Below are 12152 nucleotides of genomic sequence, written 5' to 3' on the forward strand. Positions count from 1 at the left end.
TAATGATTAGAGTATCATTAAGTATGGTAATCTAATTTTTTTTATTGCATGCATTTTTAAATTTAAAAACATGAAATATTTCTTCTTTGACAAATTTGAAAAACATACTTCATTTTGGCTTTCTTGGGTTGTGGGGTGGTGGCTGTTGTTCTGCCTTAGCAGAACCGCAACTAGTATAAACTTTTTTTTCCCCATTTAAAATCTCTGCATATACAGTTGGACCTCCGTACACGTTGCATTTTCGAATTAAGTACTATTCATCAGAACCGAACAACCTTCATGAGGAGTTTACAAGGTAGGAACTATGCATGGTTAACTGTGTGACTGGCAGAAGGGTTAATAAGACATCTAAGCTACGTGGGGATACTGCAGGGAGGTGATTTGACCTTTCTTACTAAGAATGGTCATTTTTTCAGACTTTTTAGGCGTATGTCTACTGTCAGAGAAACATCATCTTTTTATTTGCTGCAAAAAAACATTCATGGGCCTCTCCAAGTGTTTTAGTCTGTAGGAGATACTGTGTTCTTGTGCTTTGAAGTTAGCAAAGAAAGGCAGCATTGGGTGGGGAGAGCAGCAGCTGGGTGTGAGTTAGTAATGGTAGAAGGGCCATAAAATTGTGGGAGTAGACAGCTTGAGTTCTTGGGCAACAGTTGGTTGATTCAGTCTCTTCCACTTCCCAACAAGTTCTCTGTGGTGCAGAAGAAAGGTGTAAAAACTGCATTGTGTAAAGTCACCTTGGAATACCTGGAGGTCTTTTGTTTCAGTCTGATGGGCTGTTTTCTGGGCTGTGACGACTATACCTTGCTGGGTTCATAGCACTCTGGTGTGGTCTAGAGGATGTTCTGAAAACTGGGAAAGGAGCAGCTGGAGGAAAAGGGTTTACTTATCTTTTGTATCTGCCAACTTTGTGCCATCTTTGCATAGTAATCTATCTTAATGTTGGTTTATCTTTTTTTTTGTTTGTTTTGTTCTCTTTCTCACCATAGGGCATTTTCTGTATCTTCTAATTTGCTTGGCGATAATCAGTGTATTCCCAGTCAGCCTGAGGTGTTTAAAGATTGTTGTAGTTCACATCCATGTGATTTTTACATTAAACTTATGCCTGCAGACACATGTTTACTGTCTCCTTTCCTGTCTGCTGTGTTGACAGTCTATTTTCTTTCACTGCCTGAGACAAGATCAAATTGCTAATTGTCATCACCTTATGATACTGACATGGAGGCTTCAATATCCATTATCAGTTTAGTGCAGCAGTGTTAATTCAATAAAAGGGCATATTCCTATACGATGTATAATTAACCTGTAGAACTCCCAGCCATTTCTGTAATTGAGTATATGTGTTGCGTCCTGCTCAGATGAAGGACGTGACAATAAGATCTTAGAGAATCCAAAAACCTGGATGATTTTTGGGCATAGCTAATGAGAAAATGCAGCTAAATTAGTAGGAATAGTACATGTTTTCTGAAAATTGATATAAGTCTTCATAGATCAAGGTGCCTGTCTAACAAGTATTGCATTTCCCTTGTGGTCAAATTATTCCATTACTGTCTACCACAAGATTTCTTGTTTAATCTTCTGAGGCATATGATCCTAGGCACTGCAAGATGTGGGGTTTTGAGCTATGTGGTCATTGCTGTGATTGAGTAAGACATTTTCGCCAAAAGTATTAACCACTAATGCATTGTGATCTAATTACTGTTGAAAGGTGACATTTCAGAAGACTATTTTAATTAGAAAAACACTTTAGTCAGCTAAATTTTCAGCTTTATGAATATTTTTTTATAATTATAAGCATGACAGAAGACCACTGTGAAGCTATGGAAGGAAAATGAAAATGAACTGGAAATTGATTTTACAGTGAACAAATAGCTACATTTTTCTTTTTTTGCTAGGGAAAACAATTTTGGATGTTGCTGATTTTTAAGAATCTTTATGCTGGCTGGATCATATTGTCCATGTAGCATGTTGAGTAAAAAGTGAAGGTTGACAACTATATACTCAGAATTATTCCAAGTGGAAATGGAATGGGAGCAAGAGGAGGAAGAAAAATTATTATTAACAGTAACCATGATCTGGCCTGGTTGGGGGGGGTGTTCAGAATTCCATGTGGAGACCTGTTCTCTAGTGAAATTCAGCTTTTACTGAAGCTGTAAACATCATATTCTTATAATTAGCACAGTAATGGGGAAGTATTGAAATGCTTCATTCAAACTGTCTTTTTCCAATTTAAAAAGACAGTTGAAATCCAGTGCATTTTGGAAGACATCTTATGTCACTTTTATGGGTCCTGATTAGTTAGTTTAGTTAGAAAAACAACGGAGGAATGTGTCAGTACATGTGTGTTGTGGAGAGTTTTCTAAGGTATTTTTCTAATTTGGAATATCAACAATTGAGATGCCAATGCTTGTTGGTCTGCGTGCAGAAAAGGAGCCAGAGTAGGCCATACCAACCTGAGCAGAGCTGCAGTGCTGCACAGGCTGGCTGACACTGACCCTGAGGCTGAAGAACCACTGCCCAGATTTTTCTTGCAAATTTAGAAGAGTTCATGGGATTGTGAATCATCAGGGGAAAGCAGTAAGAACAGGAAATATACTTGTCTACCCTTAATCTATGAATGTAAATACCTAGGTTTGATTGGCAAGTCAGGTATTAGCCAAGTATGTGAATCACAGATGTGACACAGAGCTAACATGGATAAATCTGATTCTGCTTTAGTGTATCATGAGAAGTCTTTTTAATCTTCCTTTTCATTTCTGTTTTCCTATCTGATTCCAACTGTTTATCCTTCACCGCGTTCATAGCACGTCCTCTGTGGTGAAAAACACTTTATCTTTCTAGCATCCTTTGTAAACATAGGAGAGGTTTACGTTTGCATTTACTGGCTTGACTCTCAGCAGTGCTTTGTACTTTCTTCTCTTGAGTCACTCATCGTTGCAAGCCTCACCCCGCAGTGTCTAGAGCAGTGCAGAGCTTGTCTGCGCCATCCTATACATCCTATCCTGTACAAAGCTCTTGTATGACTTGGGGCACTTCTGCATGCCTCAAACACCAACTCTGAGTGTCTGTGAAACATGAAGCATGCCTAGAACCGAGGATTAGCAACAGCTTAAAATGCTACTACAGTTTGAACAGGTTAAAATACTGCTACAGTTTGAAGGCTATAAATTCCTACTTGGCCTCCTAAATAAATTTGTGTGCTCTCTGGAATTCAGGTTTCTTTTATTCAGAACTTTTCTGCTATTTGAAGTGAAAATTCAGTCAGCTTTGCATTTTGCCCGGTTTGAAATTTTTCCATGTTCTGTATTTGTGTTTGCGAAGGTAATCCTTCATGCCTTTATCTGCATTATGTCTAGATCCTATAGTTCAATTCTAGCTTGACTTGGGCAAGACCCAGTTCAGAACACTGGAGTGTCAGTAACATTTACGTTGCTGTGGTGTATGCTTAGATAGAGCACATCCCTAAACAGCAAGGCTTTGGACAATGTGCCTAACACAGCCCATAGTGAAAAATCTCTTCCTTTTTGATTTTCCTTTTTGATTTTAGTGAAAGCTATGGGAACTTTGAAGGTTGCAGGGTATATCTAAGTGATCCTAAAGGCCCTTTTCTTTTAAGAGCAAGTTGATGAAAATGTTGTGACTATTCAATGAATTGGGATATTTTACTAGCCACCGGGCTAGAAAAATGGCATTATATATACTTTTGACCTTCTGAATTTTTATTTGTCAGGTACCTGTTTGTATTGCAGCTCCGGCAAGACATTCTTTCAGGGAAGTAAGTACCTCTTTGCTCTTGCAGCTGTAATTGAAAGTGTTTATAATAGTTCATCTCTTAGTGATTTAAAACTTTAACTGCATGATCTTTTTAATTCTTTATGGTTTTCATGCACAGATTATAAACATGATTTACAGATCCACATGCATTTTTGTTTCCTTCAGAATAAGTGACATATGACTTTGTGTCCATTGTGATTATATTATTGACAAATAGAATGGATAGAGACCTTTGGATTGACCACATAGTGGAAATGTATAAAGAGAGCAAAGACTGTCCTGAATTTTATGACTTGAAAATGTAACATGGGCTTGCCATATTTTTCCAATATGGTAGGAAAATAGAGGAGGAAAAGATGATAAAGTGCAACACTTTCTGCACAGGTCAACCCTGCAAAAGCATTTTGTGTGTTTATAGTCTCACCCTGGCCAATAAATTCACACTTGCTCTATTTTTTTATTACAATCCCCAAAAAACTCAAAACCATATGTTCTAAAATACAGTATTGAAGACGGAGTGGTTTCTTAGTTGATTTAATGTTGTCTCTATTAGTTCAAGCTTGTTTTATGGTGGAGCATATAATGTGTTTAGTGCTAATTAGAACGTACCAAATTAGAAAATAATCATATGCAAGTAAAAATTAATTGTAGATGTTTTATATCATAAATATCTTGTGGAAGTTAATGTTTCCATTTCTTCTATCAGATTACTTTTAAGCTTTATTGCACGAGGAATTCACTGAGAAAAGAAGATGTGTTTTTTATAGCTTGTTTTTTTTCTTTTTAAGATTGAAATGCCCATATGAAACTGCTGTTGAACTAGCAGCTCTATGTCTTCAAGGTATGCAATCTTTTGAAAACAGTTTGTCTCAATGTATTAGAAAACTCACACACTAGTTTCTTTTCACTCTGTGTTACTAATGCTTTATCACAGATCATATATAAATGCTATTTCTTTACCTGAGGAGAAGATTTTATGGAGATCACTTTCCTGCCTTCCTTCCATTCATAACTTCTGAACTACATTAGGCAACGTTGGCAAACTTACCAAGGGGAAAGAGCCTTAAAGGCATGGATAGACACAGGTTTCATGGAAACCAGGGGCTGACCAGGGGAGGATGATCCCAAACAGTTCCCCATCGAGGGAGCAGCTGTGGTGTGTGCAGTGTTACCACTTCAGCCTGAAGAGCCAGCTGGCCCTTCAGCACATGCTTTGCAGCAGGTGGATCCCTGCAAGTGTAGCTCTGAACGTGGGCTGCCTGCTGCCTGGCCAGTGCTCAGGAGAGCCAGCCTCCTCGATCTGTGGCACAGGAGGTGCTTACAGGGCAGGAGGGACTGGGTGCCAGGTACTGGAGAGCAGAATTCTTAATAGAAGGGGAAGATTGCTTCTGTGTCAGGAACAAGGGTTACAAGATTTAAAAAATCCTAGAGCACTATGTTTCATTAGTTTATTGTAGAAAAAAGGTTTTTATTGCTGTGGATGCATTAATACAAGTATTCATTCCATTTCAGGTTGTTTGTTTTGCAGATGTGAAAGAACCTTGTGTAATGAAGCTCAAATCAAGTTCATTTTTTTCTAAAATAAAGTGCAGTGAACTGAACCATTTTAGGCATATCAGCAGCAAAATGAATCGAAATGAAAAACACTCTTCCTGGCTCTGATGATGTTTGGCAATGGCACATGAAGTGCTTAGGCAGAGTCTCTTACTTTAATACAGCAATGGAGATAACTCAGTGATTGTAGGTGAACTTGACAGTCAAAACTGAGAATTGAGTCCCAAACAGCAACAGGTGTAAATCTTACAGCAGTGGGTTATTTTTCTACACCAGTCTGGCACAGCTCTGGTTGTTAGGTGTGCAGAAAACTGCTGCAGGCAAACTCCATTTGTCTTTTTGAGGTGGCTAAAATCTAGAGCCCGTATTTGATTTGTGGCTTCCGTAGATAAAAACACTGGTAACCTCACCCCTGGTCTAAGCAAGGAGAACCAAGCAAAGAATAATAGCTTGATGCCTCAACATTTTGGGTAGTAACTGATACCTGTGATTACTGTGTAAATGTAATAAAATAGCAATCCATCATGTTTATAATGTCTCCAGCTAGGTACCAAACTAACACTTCTTGACTCTGTCTGTGGGAACATACTTTTATACTTTTCTGATGGGTTTTTTTTTTTCAGTTTTCTACTATTTTGACATCATCACAATACGTTTCTCCAAAATTATTTCATTATTGAAACTAATTTATTGTCTCTGCTGACATATGCTATAATTAGCATTTTTTGGTATAACATTTGTTACATTTTATTGACATTGGAAACTTAATTAAGCAGAAGACTTTAAAGAAATGTCAAATGATTATTCCCTTCTCAGCAGCTTTCATTTACTCTGTAAAATCCAATCTTGCTCCTTAGTGTGGCTTTCCTAGAAGCAAAGAAAAAGTTATAAATGTCTGTTTAGGAATTGGTACTCCAAGCCCTCTGAAAGAAAAGCTTTTTCTCTTCACAAGACAGCTTTTAAACTTCATACCTTTTCTTTACCAAAGAAGTTGTTCTTTTTCAGTAATTCTTTCTTTGTTTCAAACAACGGTTTCCAAGGCTGGTGTTTTGTGTGAATCATCTTTCAAACATAAATTGTTGGCTTGTTGCCAGTCCCATGAAGGAACTTCTGCAGCAGATAACATCTATTTGCAGTATAGGGTAGCTTGTGAATCAGATACATAATCGTATGCTTCGCTTAGGGATTATCTGCAGAAAGGTTGTAATGAAACTTGAATTGTCACTGTTAGAATAAGTTTTTAACCTATTTTATTAGTCTTGCGAGGCTTTTGTGTTTAACCAGGTATGCTTTTGAAACTACTAATTAAATTCAACAGGAAACTGTTTCTCAGATCTCCAGTTTTCAGTTCTAATCATAAGACATCTTCACGGGATAGTGCAAATGTTTTTTTCCCTTCTGTGTAAAATAATCAACAGTATGTTTACAGATAAACATGTTTTTGCAGTTTTCAAAAACTTTCTAGGAAACTTCCTTTTAAAAATTTCCCTGTTTATGCAGCTATTTACTAAAGAACAGGAATAATGTATATAAACATATTATTTAACACCTCCCATTCCCCACCCCCACCCACCCAAAAAAAAAAAAAAAAAAAAAGAGACCAGAAGAGGGCATGCCAAAGCATGATACTTTGTCATAAAACTGCAGATGAAGAGATGGGTCCTCTGCTGTGCCCTTATGTTGAAAAATACTAGTGCAGATGAGCATTCAGGGAATTCCAGTGATTCCACCAGGAAAGACACTAGTGACAGCATCCTCATGTGAAGTCCGTGCTTCCCCCTTCTTCTGCTGCCCTTCTGCCCTGGGTGGAGAGCTGGTGAGACTCTTACTGGTTCTTCTCTCAAGATCTGTTTCTTAAAGATCAAAATTATGACATTGTTTGTTTGCCTGAAAGTGAATAAACAGTGAGTGCAGCTATTGAGAAGTAAGGCTGATATTGTACATAGAACTTCTGCCCTAGATTCTCTGTGTATCTTTTGTCCTACTTGCTTATGATTCTTACCATTACACATCCTCTCTGTGGCACAGACAGCCTTCATTCCTTGCCTTCTCTCTCAATTAACTAGTAGAGAAATCTCCCATGTGTTGCCTAGATGATTGTCAACACATCAAACTTGATTTCTTACTTTTTTTCCTGAAGTCCTCCTTGTTAATGTGTTTGTTGTGGCTCCCTCTTATATGCTGGAAACTGGACTGCCAGTAATTCTTAGCAACAGCTGTGTTAAATAGGCTTCCAATTTAGATGAAACAGCAGCAGAGCTGAGATATCTCTGATAAAGAAAAAGACATAGATAAGGATACTGTAACTCACCATGGAAGATTACTGTTGAAGATAAAAAATGTGTTTGAGGCAGTAGTGAGAAATGAAGATCAGTGAGCTCAGTCTGTTTAATGTCCTCAGGAATGCTAAATGTTTGAGTGAAGCTCAAGTGCTCAAAATCACCTAGTATCAACAGATTGCATTTTGAATGTAACTTACTATGTTCTAATGTACCCTCCTAGGTATTTTTGAAGACTGGAAGTCAATTAAATTCAGGGTAAAAACTGCCCTGAAGCAAAAACACTGTTTCCCTCAAGGGATTAATTTCCCTTTGTGCCTTTTTTTTTTTTTTTTTTTTTTTGGTAGTAGTAGTATTAGTTGTCAAGAAACACCTACTGGCAAAGGCCTAGTTTGGAATCATAGGTCAGGTGACATGGTATTGCTGAACGGTGTATTTGCCACTGGTGTTTGTCTCACAGTGCCGAGGCAGTGACATTGCAGCTATTGCAGTTTCTTTGTATAGGTGAAATGTTCCAGGAGCAAAGCATGATGCAGGCACGACACAGTTAAGGGCATCAGTCACTCAGCACTTTCATCTACTACTGAGCTCAGTAGTTTGCAAGTGTTCTGCTCCTAGAAAACAAGGTACCAGACCCTAAGCAAAGAAGTAGAAAGTGACACCTCAATTATGTTAATACTTCAGCATTTCTTTCATTAAAAATTACTTAATCTGAATATGACACCACAGCTGTGGTCTTTAAAAAAAGCCACAACTTTGTCCCTGGTTTCTTGAGACTAGATATTATTTTCATGTTTTGACATGAACAGTAGTGTAACAAAGCATGCAATAGAATGAGAAGTGTTCTGGAATGAAAATTGTGACTTCATTGCAATGAGAGGAAGTTTCAGAGTAACCTCTTCTGAAACAGAAACTTTATTTCCTTTAAATACTTTAAAATCCAGGGATTTTAGTTAAGCTGGTTTAGTTCTAACATTCTTGAATGTCAGAATTCTGTACTGTAACCCTACACTGCTCCTGCAAATGCGTTTGTCTGACTTCTGATGTAAAATCTGGTTTGAATTTGGGGGGGGGGAGGGCAGGAAGTTAAACAACATTGGCACAAATGCATTCTTTCTTAGTTTCTTAGTTCTTCTAAGCATACTTAGAAACTTACAAGCTATCATTTAGACAAGCTGTCTTAGTGAAGATTATGGAATTAAATGTTTCTGGTCATCCCATGATCTTTATGTTTTTAACTTTTCAACTGATTGGTTGCAGCGGAGCTGGGAGAGTGTGAGCACCCAGAGCACACACCAGAACTTGTGTCTGAATTCAGGTTTGCACCAAACCAGAGTGAAGCAATGGAATTTGACATTTTTCAGAAATGGAAAGAGTGCAGGTAGGATACCTGTGTGGGAGTGGTGTCTCTAGCAACAGGAGGTTTTCTTCTCTTCCAAAGTCAAATATGTCTGCAAGAACCCCTTCAACAGACATGAAATGGTGATTATATTTGTCAGTTGAGAAGTATTGTGAAAAAACTTTAAGCCCTCCCCTTCCCTAGAAATGGCAAGCGATAATTAAGGGAAGGTTGATGGAGTGAGTTTGTTGTTTTTTTCTTAATTTGTTTTTCTTTATATTTCATAACAGTTTAAGCAGTCAGATCTTTTTCCTGTTTATGTTGGAAATAATTCTCTCTCTTCCTCCTTTCACACATGCACACATAAAGTTTTGCGTTCGGGGTAGTATCAAACTCTTTTTCCTGTCTTTTCTTAATAAATATTATACATGTCAGTGATACTGTCTTACCTGAACTTTCATCCTTATTGGCAATTTTAGACCTTTTTCAATTTTTACCCTCTTGATTTTTTTTTTTTGAGGGAAAAGGGTAAAAGCATAAGCCAGGCTTGAAATACCGTTTAGTGTAGTTAAGATTGAGGGCCCAAAGAAACCGGTTAGAGGAACGAATTTTAAAACATTTTAAATGGATAAAAATTTCATACCATAAAGTATAAATAAAATTTTATGTTCTTAGGGGAAAGAGCCCAGCTCAGGCTGAATTGTGCTACTTGAACAAAGCCAAATGGCTGGAAATGTATGGTGTAGATATGCATGTAGTTAAGGTAAGATCCATGTGATACTTTATTTTACCCCTGCCCTCATGTGGATCAGCCCCTCAGGGGTGTCCTTGTTGTGGTGTGGGTTGCCCCATGGGCCATGGTCCCTCAGAAGTACCTCCCTCCCACAGGGCTTCTCCCAGGAGTGCATCTCCAGCTATGTCCCCCACAAGGTTCCTTTCCACATGCCTTTTCCCATGTCCCTCAATTTTTTCCTTTTGCTCCTTCCCCCAGCAGCTACTGCTTGCTCTTAAACACAGGTGAGCCGACGTGTGGGCTCCCCTGGCTGCAGTGGTGGTGCAGGGCTGTTTCCACAGGCATCAGAGCCATTGGGGATAGCACGTGGTCTCCTTCCACCCAGGGCACCCTGCAGCCTCCTGTTGCCAATACCTGCCAGTTTGCACCCCATACAGATGCATGTGTTCCTCTGTAATGTTAAAAAATATGCAAACCCTATCATTTAGTTTAAAAGCTATGGATTTTGACATACTACTGTAGTAAGATTTACCTACTAATGGCATATTGATCATTGACTCTGTGCTTGCTTTCAGGGAAGAGATGGTTGTGAATATGCTCTTGGACTGACACCAACGGGCATATTGATCTTTGAAGGAGCCAACAAAATAGGCTTATTCTTTTGGTAATCTGTTTTTGTGTTATATTCCTTTCTGATAAAATGTGGAAATCTTTCTCCTTTACATAATGGGATCCTGACAATATTTTTAATGTAGATCGAATCTACAAGATTAAAATATCAAGGTTGAATCTGAAGGTAAATTGGTCTGGTTAGAAGTACCCACTCTCAAATGTGAAATACTTGTTGAAAAACAGTCACATTTCCAGGAAATCATATTTTTCAGGAAATCATATTTTTATTACAATTCCTGAAGTGTTCCAGGATTGCAAATCCCTCATATGTTTTGGGGAATGGTCCTAGATTACAAAATGCCATTTTTCCATTAATTTTCTTTTTGCTTCTTGTGTTTAGGCCTAAAATCACAAAAATGGACTTTAAAAAGAGCAAACTAACACTTGTGGTTGTAGAAGATGATGAACAGGTAACTTTCTTCCCTTATTTGGGCCTGATCCAACAAAGTGTGGTGTGTGCTCAGGCTAAGAACACAAGGGAGGCTCATCACACTGTTGGCCCAGGCTGTATTTCTCCTACCAAGGACAGTAACTAATATCATGCATGCCAACTTCCAAAGCTTTTGTTTCTGCATTTAGGGCAGAGAGCAAGAGCACACATTTGTTTTCCGGTTAGACAGTGCCAAAACGTGCAAACATTTGTGGAAGTGTGCAGTGGAGCACCATGCTTTCTTCAGATTGCGAGCCCCAGCAAATAGTAAATCTAGTAGATCCGACTTCATAAGGCTGGGATCACGCTTCAGATTCAGGTATTTAGCAAAGTAACAGCAGTATGTTTGTGTTTATACAAAGGAGCAGGTACAGCATCCAGCAAAAGACAGTAGCTAACTTTGTTTGTTTCTGTATTTTAAGTGGGCGGACAGAGTATCAAGCAACACATGGGACAAGGTTACGCAGAACTAGTACATTTGAAAGAAGGCCCAGCAAGCGATATCCTTCTCGAAGGCATTCAACTTTTAAAGGTAAGTGTTTGTACTTGTGTTCACTTGACCAGTCATGCAGGTGTCCTGTTAACCTTTATAAATGTCATATTACAACCATAAAATCTGTACCACAGTATAAAAAACAAAAGATGTCAGACTACCTAAAAAAATCAGAATGTACATGTTTTTTTTCCTCCGAAGTCAGAGTCCATTGTTTGTATCTACTGTTTTAAATCTCCGTCTATACTTAATTCTTCCATCCACCATCTATGGAGGAGGAGGTACCTATGGTTTCTTTTGTTGCTCCATTGAGGAGGGAAGAAAAGTTGCATCAAACAATGAGGGAAAGCATGCAACGTTTTCTTTGAAGTGCATTTGTCACGTAGAGTGGAGCAGTGTCCAGAAGCCTCACTGACTTGCTTATCTAGCCAGACTTAGGGTTATTGAGCAGTCTTGCTGTGCAGTTGTTGCTCTTTTCCTGACTGTAATGGCATGTTATTCACCTATCCAGAGTCTGACCTTAACTAGCTTTCTCTGGAATTGAAATGTGCTGGATTTGAATGGAATGACAAGGAATTGATTTCCCTGGTGGTTTTGTGATTGTCCTTGAGAACTTAAGCTGAGATTTTTATTTCTTGTAGAAAAACCTAGGAAGGAGCACTGCAAGACAACCCCCTCTAAATACTGTATTACTTGAGGCTGGAGGTGTAGTTACTGTATGAAGCAGGGTGAGATGACATTCCCTTAGGATGTCTTTGCACTCCTTTGTATTCCTAGAATATGAATCTCAGTTCCATGAAAAGTCCTTGTGGTATTATGGGGGCACTTTTGTTTTTGATGTACAATGGGGGGGAAGGGGTAACAGGCATGCATGCCTTTGA

General features: G+C 38.5%; 1 protein-coding gene across 2 annotated transcripts in view; it reads left to right on the plus strand.

Moving 5' to 3' along the window:
- Nucleotides 1-12152, plus strand: part of EPB41L4B (erythrocyte membrane protein band 4.1 like 4B) — a 181790-nt gene that overhangs the window by 73038 nt on the left and 96600 nt on the right. For both annotated transcript variants that reach the window (XM_074899418.1, XM_074899419.1), the window contains exons 4-12: nt 217-295; nt 3728-3772; nt 4560-4612; nt 8865-8985; nt 9619-9706; nt 10252-10340; nt 10689-10758; nt 10928-11097; nt 11201-11310. In XM_074899418.1, coding sequence (XP_074755519.1) covers nt 217-295; nt 3728-3772; nt 4560-4612; nt 8865-8985; nt 9619-9706; nt 10252-10340; nt 10689-10758; nt 10928-11097; nt 11201-11310 — 825 coding nt within the window. The remainder of the gene's footprint in view (nt 1-216; nt 296-3727; nt 3773-4559; nt 4613-8864; nt 8986-9618; nt 9707-10251; nt 10341-10688; nt 10759-10927; nt 11098-11200; nt 11311-12152) is intronic.

This window comes from Athene noctua, chromosome 2 (assembly GCF_965140245.1).
Source record: "Athene noctua chromosome 2, bAthNoc1.hap1.1, whole genome shotgun sequence".
NCBI lineage: Eukaryota > Metazoa > Chordata > Aves > Strigiformes > Strigidae > Athene > Athene noctua.